At 39.0% G+C, this 20,538-nt stretch overlaps 1 protein-coding gene across 1 annotated transcript; it reads left to right on the forward strand.

Moving 5' to 3' along the window:
- The first annotated feature begins 627 nt into the window (after positions 1 to 627).
- Positions 628 to 20,395, forward strand: pik3r5 (phosphoinositide-3-kinase, regulatory subunit 5). The gene is made up of 18 exons (XM_030733134.1): positions 628 to 832; positions 8,775 to 8,890; positions 11,050 to 11,165; positions 11,331 to 11,399; positions 12,327 to 12,465; positions 13,109 to 13,178; positions 13,680 to 13,854; positions 13,959 to 14,127; positions 14,209 to 14,277; positions 14,515 to 15,380; positions 15,683 to 15,808; positions 15,920 to 16,051; positions 16,184 to 16,277; positions 16,712 to 16,788; positions 17,237 to 17,330; positions 17,588 to 17,670; positions 18,201 to 18,316; positions 18,667 to 20,395. Exons 2-18 carry the CDS (start codon positions 8,791 to 8,793, stop codon positions 18,815 to 18,817), a joined length of 2,646 nt encoding a protein of 881 aa, XP_030588994.1. The 5' UTR covers positions 628 to 832; positions 8,775 to 8,790; the 3' UTR covers positions 18,818 to 20,395.
- Positions 20,396 to 20,538: the final 143 nt, after the last annotated feature.

Consider the following 20,538-nt stretch of genomic DNA (forward strand, 5'->3'; position numbering starts at 1 on the left):
CAGATCTCCCAGGACACCATCCGTCTTCTCATGGGGAGCATGCTCCTACGTTGTCAGGAATCCATACACGCATGTGGGAGCCAAACAAACGATTTATTTGTAACTATTATTGAGTACAATTTTGAGTTGCTGCAATAAAATTTCGGCAAAATGGACTAGCCTGCCTTTTCACTTTTCACTTATCACTTTTTCTCTTTGATTTTCGAGGTGTCTTTGAATTCAGCCCTCTGTAGGTTTCTAATTTTTTGATGTGACATCATTAAAGTCCTAATACATTACCCAGTCCACATCAACAAAGATATCCAGCATGATTTTTTTCCCCCTCCAATTGTGATCTCATGTGTTTTCAAATTGTTCCTTAATTTTATTTGTTTATTTATTGAGCAGCACATACATAGACAGTTTAATGACAGGTGTGAATATATCATAAAACACACACACGAAACATAACTTCCTTTTTAGGGGCCAGCGTCCCTTCAAAATTCACATGCAACTCCTCATGCATAGATCTAGAAACACACGGATTACCACACAGTTCCTCTTCCCGGCTACACACGCACAGCGGCAGCGGCAGCCGTCGTCATTGTGCTCACATGCGCCTCTCTCATACACTTCCTGTTTGCCCTGTTTGTGAGCCAGTTTGTGTATGTAAAGCGCAGAAGACACTTCGCCGTACGGTTCTGCTCTCTCTACTCAGGATGTGGATTCGTCTATTAAATCGTGATGATGGTGAATGAATGGCAGTGACGCTGAACAGGAGACTCTTTGCCTTGGACTTTTTGGACTTTTAAAACACGGACACAGGCTATGGAGGCTCGCCAGTAACCTGCAGGTAAGCCTGTGAAGAAGGAACTATTTTATTCTGAAAGGCACCAGCGGTCTTCCACTCAGCCAGGTTAACTGTGTACACAGCTAATTATGCTAAATTTCATGAAACCGTGATAAGATATCTGACAGCAGACTGTTCGTGTGCATCTAAATTTGCATCTAGGAGTCGGTCATTTGTGACACAGTGTTCAAATTGAAGCTGGTTCTGTCATTCATCTATTGCAATCTTATTGTTCCTCATGCAAATGTGTTTTATGGTATCAGAGCTCATTTCTCAGTAGTGTTAAAACCTGTTTTGTTTTCTGTCAGCATCACACACGGATGGGAACCTGTGAGCTCACAGACCCCCACTGTCCTACCATTTTGGTGACTTCTGCTTTTCCACTTTATATGTGATTCATGCTTATAATTAACAGTGAGGAAGTGTAGAGATGCAGAAGCACGTGCTAGGTGCCTGGATATTGTCTTAATTTAAATGTATATGACTTCAAGTACGGGAAAGTACTCAGAGTTAGTGTGGTCCGATGATGTAAGAGTTGTTGGTCAGCACCTTTAAACTGCACGAATGGATTAAAAGGATTCCTATTGTCGGGGTCATTTCAGTTGCTGTGGTTTTGCTGTGGAGGTCTGTTTGATTTGAACCAGGGATGTAAGCAAAGTATCTTGTTAAATGTACCTGAAGCTTAAGTTCATTCTGAGAAGAAAGACAAGTCCACCCCACAGAAACACCATCATGAACTCTAGATATAGATAGGTTTATAGGTACAATATAATCAGAAATCAGTCACTTTGGGATCTTTTGTGTATAAAACTGGCCAAATCACCTAGTAATTCAGAGCTTGTCACCAGTATTGTAATGATGCAGCTGCATTTCTCAGATAGTGATGTTGAGTGATATTGAGAAGACTAATGTATAACTCACTCTCTTGGTGTGTCAAACTCATTTCATGATGCAGCAGAGCCACTTAAACTTATTCTACAGCAGCATTTTGGCAGAGATTTGACCTTTTAGGCTTGTATAGCCTCAATCTGACACAACTGATGCCTCTAGTGATAGCAGTTTTTTGCAGCTGATCAGACTTCCCACAATTCCCTTTGAAGCTGTGAAAGGTTTTATATAACCTCCTTTGCATATAGAAATGATCCCCGGTAAACAGTTTGCAAACAGACTTCCCATTAAGTCCAAGTTACAAGTCTTCATAACCAGATTCCAAGTGATTTTTTTTTTTTTTTGGGTACTTTTAGGTCAGGATTGTCACCTAGTAAATTGAATGTTTGCTTGTACTGATTGAATTTTTAATTACTACAGGGGCTTTTAATACATAGGTCAAAAAGAAAAAAAACAACAAAGTAACTGCTCCTTGCTTCCATCCTGTCTGTTAGATGATGACATACTCTTTCGGGAAGGGAAGGGATCATCTATTTTTCTTAGAACTTGTTCAATTTCACAATCAAGTTTGAATACAATCACCTCCTCACGTTGAGAAATAATGACTGTTGGAACAGCTTGCAGACCATTTGTTATACTGAAAAACACGGACAATCATCCTGTTGATTTGCGGGCAGGAGATTGTTTGCCACAATTTTACACCTAGGAGGGCTGACTGCAGAATCCTAGCACTGCGCTGTACTTTGAATTATTTCCTGTTTGCCTCTTTAAGGCTTTGATATCTGTAAAATCTTCAGGTTCACCTTTATGACACATAGTTTGAGGTCAACACGCCCGTGCGTGTAAACACATTCACTATGCATCCGTTCTTAAGAAAAAAGAAAAAAATAATCACTGATGTAAGACCTGATGCGATGCTCTAAAATATTTTTATATACAAATGGCACTGCAACCTCACCATTTGCTGGATCATAAAACTCAGTCCTATTTGTGGTGCTGCTACTGCTGATATTAAAGAATCTGGTATTTGCATTGAACTTTTCATATATTTATCAGTGTTTATTGAGGAAGTGAAAACTAAAGTTTGCATAGAGTGGCCCAACAGGCACTGAGTTTTGGTGCTGTAATTAGCAGTATGGCAGCAAATTTCTGTATCTCATCGCATTATTAATATAAAAGCTGATAATTCTGTACCGCCACGTATACTTTAGTTTCTATTGAGAGCTGAAGCACAAGTCCCTCTGATTTTCTTAGGTCTTTTCTAGATGCGCTGAAGTAGGAAATACAAAAGCATAAAAGCATTAAACAACAGCCACATCTGCACAATTCTACTTTTGGTCCAGCTTAGTTTATATAAATGGTGAGTGTTCACCGGTAGAGGTTGTGTGGACTAAAGGGAAGCACTTAATTACAGCAGAGCTTTAGAGTTGGACTGCTGTCATTTACTAAAGCCATAAGAGGCCGGTTCACATCCAGTAGGGCAGGGGAAGTGAGGAAGGTCGGATGTGAATATCAAGCTCTATCAGTCGTGGAAAGGGTTGGGGTGAGGGTGAGTGTGGTGCAGTGGAGTGACTGTCATTTTAAATGAGAGGCACACATATTGTATATACATATATGCACAGAGATCTCTTCTCTGGTCTGTGGGAGTATATCTAAGAGTCTGATCACAGCACAACAATAGAGAGGCACCTGCTTCCTCAGCGAAGCAGGGAAGTTGTCTTCCTGTTTGGAAGCATTTGGTAATGGGATCTGTGGGAGACATGGGAAGTGGTCTGTGAGGTGATGGAGGGAGAGGAAAAAGAGGACATTATGAGAAAGAGAGGTGCAACACTGGATATGCTGTGGGAAGGTTGATTTTAAAACCCAACAAAAAGCACAAGTGAGAAAAAGGCTGACAAAGAAAACATTTGGATAAACTGGTGCCTGTTTGGATTGATAATAGCAAGCACTTGCCAATGTGGAGTAGGCAAGAAGGAGAAAGGAAGAGGGAACTAAACATCTGTGGGTGGTGGTATGGTTTGGTGGATTTGTGGTGCTATTATTGACAGAGTGGGTAGTCTAGCAGAGTGAGACAAAGGCTAAGAGCAAAATAGAGGTGTCTGTGTTAAAACTGTATTCATTGCTGTCAAGATGAGTAGTTCCACAATTAGCTGAGAAGGTTATTGTCCCTTTACTGGGAAATTACCATTTACTGATGAATGCTGATCTCCTGATGCTAAACAGAGCTATCTGTTCATCTAATCTAGCTTGTTTCTAGAATAGATTGCCTCAGTATGTGGATGATCAAAACATTACACCATCGGTGCATTCAGTGCATAAACCTTTTTTTTTTTTTTTTTTTTCTTTTTAAAGCTGTCAGGACTCTCTGTAAGGTCATGGTTACATTGCTTTACCTTCTATAAAATTGCTCAAAACCAGAGAACCACTGCTTGTTATTGTCTGAGTGTAAGCCATGAAAAAGTGGAAGTGACCTTGTTGACTCGTAGGGATGTACTGCATACATCCTCTTATGAAACAACACAAACTCACTGCAACATGACTAGCAGTTCTATGTAAACAACTGATGACACTTGGGGTTGAATTCTGCTGTGAAATCCCTGTTATTGCATAAGGCAGAAATATCCACAACAATCTGGATATAGTATAGCTTTTTTTTTTTTTTTGATTTTGATTACTGTTATAGTACTTATGATGAGTTACTTGTCCAGCAGGCACCCTGCCTGTGTGTGTGTGTGTGTGTGTGTGTGTGTGTGTGTGTGTGTGTGTGTGTGTGTGTGTGTGTGTGTGTGTGTGTGTGTGTGTGTTTTTTTAAATGAGTAATATCTGGGTTTAAATCTTACATTGCAAAGGAATTTGTAAGAAATGAAATGGCAACTTTGTGAAAGATATCTAACTTTTCTTTGAGAGGAATGCCAAACAAAAGCTCAGTCATTCCTGAATGAAAAGAGTACTGAATGGGGAAACATCATATACATTTTGGTTCTATCATCTTAACACTTTCACTGCATCATGCAGTGTCATCACCTCTTTTATTACCTTTACATGTCTTCATTGAACCCCATGTTAGCTGTAGGAGTCATCACAACTTTAATTTATTAGTTCCTTCCACATTCGCTGGGCTCGCATCCAGCTCTGTCCAACCCTGACAATTACCGGAGCACTTAACACAAGGATCCAACGCGCTCAGCTCTGTAGACCTGCTCACTGCTGCCGGGACACCTTTTTAGAGACAATACATCTCTGGGGAGGAGGGACCGCTGAGAAAAAGTGCTACATGGGGGTTTTGTTTATGTCTCGAGCTGAAGGTATTGTTGTTGAATGGTAACTTTAGGAAAGTGGAGTGCTGTGGGATAATTGAGTTTCATTCATCTGGCCTCCTGAACTTGGGATTTACATGAACTTCCTGCCCTACGCCTATGATGAGGCTGGAAGTTCGGATGTTTGTACAGTACATTTGTGTGAATACAGTACATCTGTATTTAAGCGTGCTTTGTGAGTAAAAATAAGGACAATTGTTTGGGGAAAACAATAACACATTTTTCTAAGGTGTGTTGTGTTGTTAATGTCCACAGTTCATTTTCCTTTGAATTGTTATGGCTTTAAAGGAACAGTTTGACGTATTGGGAAGTATGCTTAACTTTCTTAGATATGATGATCTCAGGAACAAAAGTGATGGAACAGAAGAAGGAACAAATTGTTACCTGCCTCAGTATTTCTCCCATATCTTATTAAAGTCTGCTATCAAAGTAAGGGCAAATTAGACACCTTTATATTTCATAGTCTCTAAAGACTCAGTCAGTTAGCTGCTAGATTTTCCCTTTGTTTTCAGTTTTTAATATTAATTTAAGGTACCCAGCTGATGCTCATGTAACTCTGGCAAGGAAACAAACATATTTCCAAATGGCAATCTTCTCTCAAGCATACAGTGTGCTGGTAGCCAGGATAGTAGTTAGGTTTAAATCAGGTTACATATTATGGGGACATATTATGAGTACTTGAATTTTAAGATGGGCATTTTTTTAAGCTTAGTGTATGGTGGGTTTAGTATTAGAGTAACTAGCATTCAATTAATGTCAGAAAACGTATTGAGGAAATCCATGTAACCAAATTTCCTGTCCTCTGAAGACATGGATGCACAACTGTGGGCACGTATGTGTGTCAGTTAGAGTTATTAGGTGTGTAGGTGTATAGTGAGTAATTCAGTAACACTGTTCATCTGCCAGCCAACATGTATTTCTAGCTTTGATGTGAAGTGGGGAATTTGTCAACCTTGTCAGGGGAAATTTTGAGGAGATACAATCATACACAAACAGCTTGATGTCATTACACATTTCTATCTTCACTCCATAACCACCTCTTGTTGCAGGTTCAAAATTTTGAATGTGAAAGCAGTGTGAACAAAATACCTTACTACTAAATGAAAGTTATTGTTTCCTGGCACTGTTGACAGCAGTGATGTTTGCATACACAGCACGCTAATATTCTTGATTATAACCAAAACTCTCGCACACTCAGATTTCACTTACAGTCAAAATAACTCTTGAAGAACAAACACAATAATTGTGTTGAGAATTTGGGTGAGGAAGGGGGAGAGAGAAAAAAGAACTGATTAGTTCAGTTTCTAAATTGGTAAATCTTTTAAAAGCTCTCTCGCCATTTCTTCTCTTTTGGGAAGTATGTGTTCTGCTTCTCATATTTGGATGTTTCCCAGCATTTTGCACATACACTTACTGCGTTTCCAAACTCTTTAAAAAGAGTCGAGTAATATATCAAGTCATTAGATTAATAATAATAAAAAAATAGTCAAACAAATATTGCACTTACTGCCATTTTCATAATCTTTTCCTACATTGAAATTGATATTTCGAAGGCATACACAATGCCTGTTTCATGTGTACAAGCATTTACAAATTAGAATATGTTTATTTAGTTTTAATAATACATTTAGGGCCATGTACATTTATTATATAAACCTTAAAAAAAGAGTACTATTTTTAAAAATAATTCTGTTACTCCTCTGTTGTTATTGCAGCCTACTTTTATATCCCATTCTCCAAACAACTCCTTTTATTTTCAGATCACTTGATGAATAGAAAACATATTTTGATTGCAGCAGATTTCATTTGGGGACATGCCCTCATGGCACGGACTTGTTTCATCATCTGTTGGCAAACTATAGGTCAGTTTCCTCTTTACATTCACAGAAGCTGTTGATGTGTGAGTTTGTTCATCCTTTTTTTTTTTTTTAAGTCAGTGCAAAGATGAAGTTATTGTTGAAAGAAAATGTTTCCCAAAATTCTCAGCTTTATTTCATCATTTGAGGAAAACCCTGTAAAGTAACAGATCTACACAGATTGCAGTTGTCATCTTAGCTGGATGTGAGTGCCATCTGTGTGATATAAAATAGATATTTGGGTCATTAGATGCAATTAGGTCACCATAACTTTCTAATTAAAGTTTGACAGGCTTACAGCTTGACAGGTTAAAGACGTCTCGGTCTGTGGGTGTCATTGCTTTAATGTTTTCCATTCTCCTTACTTGACTCCTTACTTGACTCCTTACTTGACTCCTTACTTGACTCCTTACTTGACTCCTTACTTGACTCCTTACTTGACTCCTTACTTGACTCCTTACTTGACTCCTTACTTGACTCCTTACTTGACTCCTTACTTGCCTCCTTACTTGTGCAGTTGAGCTCCATTACAGGAAGTCTGGAGAAATCTAAACAGATTCATACCTTGTTATGCTGTACTAGATACAATCACGAATGTTGGTAGAATACAAAAGAGAGAATGAAAACAGTTTGACAACCAGGATTTCCCTGACAAATGATGAGAGAGAGCACATTAGGTGTTGTGTTGACAGCAACAGGTGCTTTTAAAAAATGGGTTTTGTGGCTATTTTTTAATAAGAGTATGAGCAGTCCCACACAGAAGCAACTGTGCAATTTGATTTGGAACTGAAAAGCTAGGTCAGAAAATTTTATAGTTCACTGTACCATTTTTAACCTATGAACTACTATCTAACGTTATAAACTGTTTCTCTGGCCTTTGGTTTAGCGGTTACCTCTCTTTTCAGCTTTGAAATTGTGTCACTGTCCATCTGTCGTCACAAATGTTTGTCTACACTTAAAACAGGCAAGAATTATAAGCTGCCACTCAGACCATTCAAAATCACGCAGGGACGTCCCTGGTTTTTACTTTCACGCATATCTTATGAAGAGACGTGTTCATAACAGAACTGAAACAGCTTGCCACACCTGGGTTGTCCTCAGTTGCTACATGAAAAATAGCCAAATGTGCTGATAAACTGAAAGTTAAAAAAAAGTGAAGTTCAGTACCTCCTCATGAGTCAGTGGTAAACATATGACGCACTTACATTTTTTTCATACAGAAATGCTATAAACGGCTCTTCTCCATGATATCTCTCTATTATATAGCATTGTAGGTTGTGTGTGTTATTTATGTATTTTTTAATTACCGTGACAAAAACCATATTGTGAAAATTGTAAGCTTTCCAGGTTGGTTTTTATTTAAAAGTTTCTGTGTTGAAGCTTGTTGAGCAATGTGTAATGTCCTGAATCCAGATGTTCTCATTCTTGTCTAGTGTAAGTTACTATAACTGAAGTAGGTCTGCACATTATTAAAGTGATCACAGATCACTTCACTTAAGTCTTTACATAAAACTTGCTGCTTTGAGACAGTGGAGGTTTTAGTCAAATGTGTTTGGTGGACAGGACATGGTTTCAGGAACTATAGCAACAAAACAGTGACACAAATAGCCCTGTGTCTGTTTTCCTTCCCACTTAGATTATGGTTTATGTATCTTCTTTGGCTGATTTTCATACTTGCCGAGTGAACTGCCTTCATGCAAAATAAATGTGATAACACAACACACTGTTGAGGAAAAGAGAGGCGCATGCGTGCTTGTAGGGGGACATTATGCATGGATACCAAGCTATTTGAAGATAATATTCCATGGAATACATGAATGGGGACGGTGGTGTTTATCATATTTGGGTGCTTTATAATCATCTGTCTCTCCTGCCTCTTTCCAGAACCTGAGTGGCGAAGATGCAGCACACCTCTTGTACAGAGGACCGGATCCAGCATGCTCTGGACAGGTGTCTGGACGGACTGAGGCAAAGTCCCACAGCAGTGCACCACTGGAACGGTAAGACGCCAGGGTTTAAAACAGTACTTACAGGATGACAGCTAAGATCTGGTTGTTCAGCTCAGACAGCTGTAGCTGTGAAGCATTTAACAAGAACCACGTTTTCTTAGATGATTGAAATTCTCTAGTATCTTTTGAAACCAGGTGCTATAGAATGATTTCATTTGTGTCTTGTCTCTTTTAAGATTGTTCTCCAATAACGGGAACAAGCACTTAACTCCAGAAATATGCGCCATCCTCTAAATCTTATGACAACAGTTTTTAATGCGCATCTTTTCGCAGATCTGTGCAACAAATATTTGTTTGCGCTCCTGTCTGCAGCAGGACCAAAATCACATCACTTATTTAAGTCAATGGCTCCTTGTACTGTGCCTTGGGGTTCACTGGAATAGTTTACTGGGACAAAAAGGGCAACTAAACCATCATAAATGTTCATAATTCTAACTAAATCATATCATGGCATGTCAAAATGTCTCTTTTTAATATTTTTGTAGGTTTGCAGTTCTATCTTGTACACTTTAAATGAACCATTACATAAAATGTAGTGTTTTATTCAGGGCTTACAGCAGGTATGTCATAGAAAGTGGCATAGAATGATTGCATGGGGTCAAAATAATTCTGTTTCTAGGAAGGGAAAGGGCACCACACTTTCTCAGAAGTACCAGCCTCTAATAAGCATATTTGGATGTATGTACCATGAGCTGTTGACAGAAAAAGTTGTTTGTTCGCGCTTTCACAACACATGGGCAATGTGTGACAGACACACTCAGAAGTGCCTGAGCTGCTTGTTGATGACACTGTTGCTGTCAGATCATTGGTGGAGCATATTATTGGGTGTTGGAGGAAGTTGTGTGAATAGACAGCTGGGAGGAAGTGGTGGTACAGACCGCAGCGTGTGAGTGAGGCATCAGAAAGCAGGAGATACTGTGGTGCAGTGTGTTAAAAACAGGGCGGAAGATCAAACTGGCATCGGCCTCCGCATGTCAACCAGTGTCAGAATGACGCATACCTGTGCAAACTGATCGATGGTGATGATGTGATTTTGGCATTTAAAACCTAACCTGAATCTTTGGTTTGTTCTTGTTTCATCATTTCTTTTCCAGTTCAGAGCTGTTTTTTTTTTTTTTCTCTTCTCCTCATGGCTTGACCAGACAGACTTCCAGGGATGTGTAATGCCTTGTATTCATGTGAACTTCCACATGTTGACCAATAACCTTCTACTTAAGTACTGAGATGATACAATTTAGATCTCAACAGGATCATTCAAAACAGGCAGCTGAATTCCCATAACTGGCAATATTAAAAAGACCTGTAGAGCTCCCAAGTGATTAGGTGTGATCATGATGCAAATAGTGCACTGCATTTTAGAGATATTAGATATCACTCCTGGATACAACAAAAGGACACGCATTAGCAAGTGGTTCGTTTATTGGATGACATTTATGTTTAACTGTTAAGGCGTTACTTCCTTGGAAACTGAGATGCACTCGAAGTTACAGAGATCGAGGGATCAGACGGAAGTAAAGTGCTTGAGAGGAGTCTGCTGTCATTTTCAGTTGTTTTTGTGACTGATACACCACACTCACAAAAACATCAGTGTGGTTTGAAATACTGTATGCACGACTCTGCTTTGTTGTTTTTCGTCAGGTTTCTGTTTCACACTGTAACAGAAAACAACACCTTAACGTCCCATAACTATTATAATTAAGAAAAGCTACTATAAAATTTATACTTTAATTGATTATCTGCGGCTTGCCTACTGCAGTTTGACCATATTTGCCCTTATGAAGCTCATAGTCTAGAACTAAAATAAATCTTTTAAATAGAGATCTTTCTCGCTCTCTTTTTCTTGCAACAGGAAATCCATCCTGTCATATTTGTACATATGCAAACATCCTTAGTGAAACAGTGAACAAAAGGTGATAAAACACACCTATGATGCGTACTACAATTGACAGATGGAGACTTTAAAAACCTCTTGTGCGTTTTTCACAAACCAGTATCAGAGCTTAGCACAAGCACATGTCCAATGGCCATTTCATTAGCACTGCGATGTGTGTTTTGATGGAGGTGTTTACACTGTGCAGTCAACATGTACTTTTTAATGATGCGACAAAGCATGTATGTTGCTTAGATATATGAAAACACATGTATTTCAGTGCTGATGTGCTCAGTGGGACAGTCAATGAATCGCTGGAGCCTGGAGGAGCTGGTGAAGAGAGATCCTGACAACTTCATCATCCTTTTACAGCAGATCATCAGGAAGACCAGAGAGGTGAGAGGACAAGAAGCAAAGGTCATGGTCAAAGATGCTGTACTGTGCACTGTATTTGTTCTGTATTAATGTATTAATGCTATGATACCCAAATGTTTACCTTAACTAGTGCTTATTTCCTTTACATCTCTCTGTTACTGTGTCTCCATCTATGTGTGAAATCAGGTTCAGGAGCAGTGTCAGTATGAGCTGGTGGCTCCTCTTGCTATCATGTTCTCCTCCACGCTGTTGCAGGTACAGACTGTCTACGTACAGATGTTATTGAAACATTTAACCTTTCGCCACCTCTCAGTTGCATTCAGAGTGTTCCATGAGTGTATGACCTTTCCTCATCCCAAAGATCACTTAGTTTCTCAACTCAAGCCGTTGTGACGTACGTTCAGACAGTTAAAGCAACGTTGCAAAAATACTAGAAAGTGCAACAGTAAAGGGCTTGAAAAGAAACCTTTCTGTGACGCAAAAAAAAAAATCACACCCACAGAAAACCTCTGATCGGTTTATTCTTTTGTTTCTTTCATGAATTTTTATTTTTTTTTTTTAAGAACTCCAGAGTTGTCACTTTGCCAAGCACATTTGTTTCCTGACATGGAATATGTAATATACAACAATAAACCATTGTATAATGAAGAAAACATGACAACTATGTCATAAAAAAGATGAGTAATGGAATAACTGAAGAGAACAAGATTGTATTACTCTGTATTATTCTGATATTGTTACACCTCTTATGAAGAAATTATATGCCACTTAGTGGGCCAAAAGGCTCTCATTAAAAGCATTCTTTGATCACTCTGGATCAAATTATTATTGTTGCTCAGCCTGTTGCTCTGAAGCAAATGTGCCTTCATTATTGGAAGTTAGCCAAACTTACTTATGTAGAAATAACAATCCCTCAGAAAGTTTTTATATAAGTAATTTTTTGAGTTGTACTTTAAAGCTACCAGATTCTAGCTTCTTAAAAATGTAATTTAAAAAAAAAAAAAAAAAAAAAAACTTCTGAGAGAAATCAATGAAATGAAGTATACCCGAGTTATCAACAATCACAATAATCATTTGGTTAATATGTGGCCTGATCAGTATTCGTTTGGTGTTCTGAGATGGATTTTACTCTCTCGACAGAGCTCCTCTAGAATAAAACATATGTTTGCTCTTTGGTTGCAGACACCGTACTGTCCTGCTCACACAGACCTGCTGGAGGACGCTATGGAGGTGTTTTGCCGTTTCCTCACATGGCCCGAACCTTACTGCAGTGTGTGTAGAAAGCTCCTCTCCACACTACAGCTGGAATTGAAGGCCCCTGGTAAATATGGAGAAAAATGTCTGGTTTTATGGTCTGTTTATTCAACAAGTCTTTACTGTCTTAGACAAACTACTCTTACTTTACCTTTATTTATCCAACTGTTGTACCCCACCTAGTGACAAGTCAAAGAAATGCATTTAGGATTGCACTTAACAAAAATACCTCTGCTTGTACTGCATACACCTGACAGTGACACGGTCTAAGAGGCACTTCTTCATTCTAACTGGATATTGTTTGAAAGCGGATGTAGTGTCAGTGTTTACAAAACTGAAAAGCAGAAACCACAAATGAGCACTTACAAAGAAATTCGACCAAATGGCCAAAGGGATTTCCAAAAAAACAAAACAAAACAAGTTCTTGTTGTTAATACTCAGTGAATGAGTATTAACTGGTGTATTGTGTTGGTGTGTATATGTTGTTAAGATAAGGTTGCAGACAGAATATCCCTTTTTAATTAAAGTGCTTAACAATGTTTTGAAATATACTATATTCTATATGTCATAATCTGCAGAAATACAATTGCATTATTAATAATTTATTCACCATTTACCCTTCATCCACCTCCAGTTATTCTACGACAACATTTACTGTAGTCGTGTTTTTTGTTGTTGGTTCAAATGTTTGTTTTCTATTTTTCACACAGGAATTTCCTTTCAGAGACTAGTGAGGGAAGAGCAGGGCTTGAACACATCCAGCCAGTGCTCAAAAACCATGTAAGTTTTCACTATATCACTGCTCACTGTGCTAAAGACTATAAAAATATAGACTACGCTTTCTATGCATGTGCTGTATGTGGGGAAAAAATGGCTTTTAGAGTTTAGCTGCAACTAGTGACTGCTTTCATTTAGGTGCTGATGTTTAGACATCTGTATCTACAAAGGACCTGTGCTGCATAAGCACACTGCATCTAATGCCTTTCTTTCACCTTTGAAGTGCTGCATACACGTGACCGTATTTTTAGCTCAGTTCAGAGTGTTGCCTTTGCACCTTCTGTGTTCTTGTTAAAAAGAAGTTTCACACTCGGTTCACTTGAAGCCATTTATAAACTGAGGAAAAAAAAATTAACAGCACTCAGTGCTATACTGAGTCACTTACTTGAAAATCCCTTTTCATCCCCTTTCTCTACCCACCAAACCTCATCATGACCATAGTATCCTGTTTGCGTCTTGGCTGTGCGCAGTGTATACGAGTTAATGTTTGCGCCCTGCTGACAGGACTGTGCTGCTGATGAACCCCAGTGAAGTTCCTGCTGACTTTGTCTCGGTGGCTGAGCAGCTCGGCTGCGTTCAGCACTCGCAGAGAGAAACCTACATCACTTTGATTAAACACGCCTTCCAGTCCACACTTGGCACCAAGTACCCTCTGCACAGCATCCACAGAGCTCTGCAGGTACCACATAACCTTTATCAAACACAAGTTTAAGATGTTTGCTTTTGTTATGACAATATGTGATCAAAAATACCTGTTAAAAATGATATAATAACTTTTTGTAGGCAAAAACTGTGAATAAATTGGAGGAGATCTACTCTTTGGTAAGTGATGTCTTGGAGACAGCTGCTGCCATGAGTGACCCACTGAAGGGGCGCAGTCATGTCATCCATGAACTGGAGAAACTGAGGGAGATGATGAAGATCCCTGCTTCCAATGGAAGGAAATCTGATGGTAAGGATGGTTTTTGTTAACTGGAAGATTGGCAGCGTATTACGTGACATTGATCCATCTGTTATTTTGCTCTTTCCTTAGGAATGTTGCAGACGCTACCGCTGCCCACAGCCAAATGTTACATGTTTAACTGGGAAAAAGATAACTTTGGTAATGAATTCAACTTGTGTTTATTTGTAATTCATATGCGAGAATAATCTTTTTGCTCTTAGCTGGCAGAGAATATGTAAATCCATCTTAAGGATAGTTTTTCCTGGATCTTTCAGCAAAATAAAGTCCGTTCTTCATTCATTATTATGATCATAGTTCTATAACAAATCATATCTGTTTTTAAGCCATTCTTTTCCTGTTTTGATAGCTAAATTTGAATGCTATTGATTCCTGCAGATGTTCTGAACACCCTTTTGGAGCATGACACTGACTACCTGTCGACTAATGGGCAGGAAGAAGAAGCTGATGTTGATGATGACAGGTATGTGACAGAAAGTGAAGTGGAAGAAGACAAAGAGGAGGAGGAAGACCATGGTGTTGAATCTTCTACAATATCCATCATCTCTAGTGACTACCATACCAGCCATCGTGCCTCTACATTCTCCACCATCTCCTGCACATCCAAAGACTCCATGTTCTCCACCTTGTCTGTAGCCTCAGGATCCTATGCTCCCTCGCTTCTGTCTATCACTTCTGGAGCTGATAGTGACTACTTTGAAGATTCTGATGAATACATTTGCTCCTCTCCCGTTGCCGAAAAGTGTTCGCCAAAGTCATCAAAAAGTTCAGCTCGACTCAGCCAACACTTCTACCGGCTCTTCATCAAACCCAAGAGCCCACTTTCGCGGGCCAAAAGTTTAGGAAACACTGAATCTAAAGACCTTTTTGTGGTGCGAGAAAAGCGTTCCAACTCCCTACCCCAGCAGGTCAAATTACGTAGTCCCGAACCCCTACTTCAGCCACAAAGTCAAACCCTCAAACATGTCTGCTTCCGAAGGAGGCCTATTCTTAGCAGCGATGAAGACATTAAGAATATCACGTTGAGGGTGGTGGTATTTGGTGCTGATCATGTAGCCGGAAAAGTAGCCCGAGCCTATAATGACCTCCGGAGGAAAGAGACTGCATGCCCACTTCTCAGCAGAGCCTTCAACCTTCAGTTCTACTACGTGCCAATGAAGAAAGACTCTGCAGGGATAGGAAGTCGGAGAGCTTCTGGTCCTTTTATTCAAACTGGAGCTTCAAAGGGAGCACCCCAGTCTAATGTAAGTATAAAAATGCTCCAACCAACTATCAAATGTGAGGCATAAGGTTTGGTTTACGCTACCTGAGTTGTATAGTAAAGAAAACCCAATTTCAAAGTGGCTACAGTGTCAAAGTCAAGCGATATAATATAACGGTCATTGATGATTTTTTTTTTTTTGTTGTTGTTGTTTGCTTGTTGTTTTTCAACAATAAGCAAAAATGTCTGGTAAAGCAAATAAATGACAGCAAAGAACTGAATGAAATGAAAAGACTATGTAGACATGAGGTGTAATTCTACTGTCTGTCACTTTTGCTCATGCAGGATCTTAACCACATGGGCACAGGGGACAGTACTAATGACATTGCCCATCTCCTTGGCATGCTGGACCCTTGGTACGAAAGAAACACCCTCAGCTTGCTTAACTTGCCAGCCAACATCGTCTGCCAGGTATAACTAGAGTAAATCTTTTACACCGCCGAGCCAAAACTATTCTAAAGTATGATATTCATGTTTATCCAGCAAAGAATTTCATCATGTATCATAATCTCTTTGCTGCAGCAAACCTCAAAAACAGAATCCGAGTCCTATGATAGTTCCTATGAACAGCGTCTCCCCATCCTGGCCGACTTGATCCTGTACTACTGCCGCTATGCTGCCCGGCCGACTCTAATCCAGCTCTATCAGGCCGAGGTCGGTTACATGTTAACCCTTCCCTGCAACTCCGTTCATGAGCTTCTTTCAATATCACACAGTGATACTCTGGCACTCATTAACATAGTTTCAGATTCAGTGAATAATGAGGGAACTTTGGTCTTGTTGTAGTTGACGTTAGCTTGTGGAGAAAGGAGGACTGAGGTTTTTGTCCACTCCCTGGAGTTGGGTCACACCGCAGGAACGCGAGCCATCAAGGCCATGGGTGAGTGTGACGCATGCATATATCCTAGCAATCTGTCCACATTTCCATGCAGTGGCATGTATTTTCATTTATTATGAGACTACTAAATTTATAGTAGGGGAACATCTGCTATTTCTATGTCATGACTCACTTCTACTTTTCAAGTTTCATTGGTAACACTTCTGATTTTTAATTTCCTTGGAGAAGTAAAAGTTGAGGGAAATATTTTCATGTCCTCTGTCTGATAGTTATGGAGGAAATGACCCCCCCCCCCCCCCTCCTCTTTTTTTTCCATTACATAAAAACTTACAACAACACACACTAAAGTATGCAAAAACTATTTTTCCCTCAACAGATAGTAAATTTAAATGTTGTAGAGATATTTTTGTAGCCTTTTCTAATTACTGTGGATCACTACTTTATGTGTGTATGTGTGCTTTTCTCACTTTTTATAGGTGCTGCCAGTAAACGTTTTGGTATTGATGGTGACCGAGAAGCAGTCCCTCTAACTTTGGAGGTTCTGTATAACAGGGTGAGATGTTGCTTGGATTGTATCCATAATTAAAATCAACGTTACAAAGCTGCATTGTAACCAAATTGTATTTGTAATTATGCCAAACAAACAAACAAAACACATGCCATCACCTGTTCTCACCTCCTTAAGAAACTGGTTTCATTTATGCTAACTTCTCTATTCTGAGGAGATGATTCATCAAAATGTTGTGACAAAACACAAAGGCTGTTAAACAAGCACTTGTAGCCTGTCTTGGCAAAGGCTTGATCTTTGTGGTTATGTGGCCTGAACCATTAGAGACTGGTAAAAGCAACGTGTCTTTATCTTAGTACCATACCCAATACGAAATCCTCAAAATCATAGTCAGGCAGCAGTTATGATCATATCTGTTTTTCTCATTTCCCAACATTCAAGTGTTTTCTTTCCAAAACAGCCATAATCTTATCCTACTTTTCCTCTCGTTCAGGTGGTAATTAGTGGCAGAAGCCAGTGGAAAAGAGAAACCAAAGTCTGTACTTCAGTGAACTTAATCAAAGCATGCAAGAATCCTGAGGAACTAGGTATGTTACCACTTGTTGCTATAATCTATGGCTGGGCACTGAACTCTTTGTGCTTGTCTGTAAAAGTTATCTATGTTAACAATTTCATTTTAATGAAATTCCATGGTTAACACTTGATTCATTCACTTTCTTATTGTTGTGTTGCTCAAGCTAGTGTTATAGTTTGAAGTCTTTGGATACATGCTTGAGTCGAAAATGAACACATTGTGTCAGATGTGTAAGTGTAATCATTATTCACCTAAAATGATCTTTATCAGACTCAAAGATGGAGTGCCTGCAGCTGACGATGACTGAGGTCCTGAAGAGACAGAATTGTAAAAGCAAGAAAGGATACAACCAGGTGAGCCAGACGTGATATTAGTCTGCCTTGGTGGTTTGTGGTTCTGAAAGCGCAGCAGCAGCGTGCTTTTACAAACAGCTTTGCGATGTAGTTATCACTGAAATATGGAGTCCTCAAGAGATCTTGATAGCATTTCAAACTCTCAACTGAATCTCTCAGCTCACATATGCAAACCCATATAAGAACCGTTTTCCGGCTGACACCGTGATGGAACAAAGCCACAGCGCACAAATAAGAACACACATCTGCTTTGCTGGTGTGTGATTTGACATTAATATTGTTTTGCAACCCTGTATGTTGGTGCGTTAACCTAGTTTGAGTTTGGAGCTTTGATTTATAAGAGTCTTTACACTCCTCAGCAGGATGTAGACCCAATTAAGTGACTGAATATGCCTCAAGACTTTCTTGACAGCTCAGACAAGCTGTAAAAGTAATGCATATTGTTTAAAGTGATTCATTTTCATCAAGCCTTGTTGGTCTTTGGTAAAATGTCTATTACTGACATTTTGCTCTGCTCATTACCTTTGCAGCAGCTGACTGTGACTGAGGTGAAGGTGGACAAGGTGCAGGTCAGCGGTGTTGAAAACACGACATTTGCTGTGTGCCTGGACCAGGATGAGAAGAAGATACTCCAGACTGTTACCAGGTTTGGAATTCAAATAAACACATACACCGAAACTGAAAGAAATTTGAGAGAAGTTACATCAGCTAAACATTCTGAAGTAAATTTTTATGACTTATTTATGGTAAAACAGCCATCAATTCAGACACTGCTTTCAAAAGCATCATTTGTTATAGAAATAATTTAGAATTACAAGACATAAAATAGATTTTTTAAATTTTTTTGTCCTTGTTTTGTCCTCACTGCAGTTTCTTGCTCAGCTGCATTATCATGGTCCTCTTTCCTCTCAGGAAGCGTATATACAAATGACAAAACACTGTCCTTGTACATGTTTGCTTTTCTCTAACCATATGTTTCCTTCTGTATCATTTAAGGTGTGAAATATCAGTGTGCTACAAACCTGACAGCTCCACCGACTGGAGGTTAAGAAAATTCCAGACCTCTGCACAAATCCAGCCGCTCCACCCGACGTTCTGCTCCCTCCTCTGCCTGCCCATAGTCACTTTTAGTGGGGCTCTTCCCTGAGACTGGTGACCACTGATCTGGATGGACTGAATGGGAAAGATGCTCTGCATTGTTCATATTCTGTGAAACTAGAAACCGACTACATGGGCACAGGATATTTTAATGTTTTTGCTCATCTTGTCAAGCACAGGACAGGGATGCAACATTTGGAAACATGTGAATAAGGATAGCTACTAAGTAGTAACAAAACTGCTGATTTTTTTTTTTTTTTAATATAGTCACACATTCAAAGTACTCAGGTGACCAAGAAGACAGTTCTTGTGTTTGTGTGTGTGTGTGTGTGTGTGTGTCTTTTGTTTTTTCTCTTTGTACAAAGTAGTCATTCTGTATAATTAGGGAACACTTTGAGTTTCATTCATCAAGTTTCAATTCCTCTTTCTGCACTGACATAAAATCATGACTCCACCCACAGTGACATTAAAATATACTTTGGGTAAACAGGATGAATCTACAGGTTCTCAGCTGAAACGGCATACAAACTAGCGAGCACCGTTCACTGTGTATGCCGGGCTCCCAGCAAGAGGTTGGATGTTGAGATTCTGCTATCTTGGAGTCAAAATCTACCAGCTTTTTTTCTGGAGAAATCCATGTGACGGGGTCTATTAGGGGTTATCAGATTAAGTGACAATATCTGAGAATGCACACTAGTAACAGAACATGTAAATATTCTGCTTGTAAATATTCTGTTGTGTACTATAACTTGAATATCACATCATCACTTTTATGCCTGTTATACACAGTTTTAACTTTTCTCCTAAGGAGTTCTACTGTACTGTTTTAACTGAATTAATAATTATATCCAGCAGGGGGCTCTAGTGACTTTTAAAAATTGACTTCACTTGACGTCTTGACGTACTTTGAATAAAGCGTCTTTGTAATTATTGTAATATATTTTATGGGCGAATTACTGAGTTTATTTTGAAGCAAGGCCACCAATAGAAAAAAAATGGTGTTTAAAATAGATTTGGATGTACAACTTCCTGCATAAAACGGAACTGATTCATTGCATTTTCCACACCGTAAACTATGCAGTTAAAACGCTTTTGTTTGTTAATGTAATGATATTCTCACGACTTGACTGACACTGAAATCGAAGCACTGCAGATTAGGATAATTAAATGACACGACAATTCAATGAACAGAAGGTTAAATTAGGTACTTTTTAATGTCAGATAAATGCATAACACCAATGCCCTCCAGTTTTATGTCTCCTCTAATGAGAATGTTGCAAATGTGATATTTGATCTGTAAATTGCGGTAATATGCGGGTATCATCGCGTCTCAAATTCAGAATTCATTAAAAGCATATGTCTGCAAATAATGTCGACTGAATTTATAGGCTACGTGTACAACATGAATGAACACAACGTTGGCTTGTTACTGTAAATGTTTCTTTTTGTACTTTATAATTCTTCATGATATATCTGAGGTAAAATGATTAACCTCTGACATGCAGTGACACCCGTGTCGACATCATCATACAACAGTCATCTGACAGTTCATTTGAAAGTGAAGGTATAAATTCACATCATACAAATGCAAGTGGGCCAATATTAAAGAGTTTAAACTTGCTGTGAGTCAGCTACTCCATTAAAATGGAGCTTAAACATGAATGAATAAACTTTAAAATGCATCTTTCTGTCTGTCTGTTGCCTGCCTGCCTGCCTGTATATCTACTTGGAAACGCTTGTGGCGTAAATAATCGTTTCTGATCGAGTGCT

This window comes from Archocentrus centrarchus, chromosome 1 (assembly GCF_007364275.1).
Source record: "Archocentrus centrarchus isolate MPI-CPG fArcCen1 chromosome 1, fArcCen1, whole genome shotgun sequence".
NCBI lineage: Eukaryota > Metazoa > Chordata > Actinopteri > Cichliformes > Cichlidae > Archocentrus > Archocentrus centrarchus.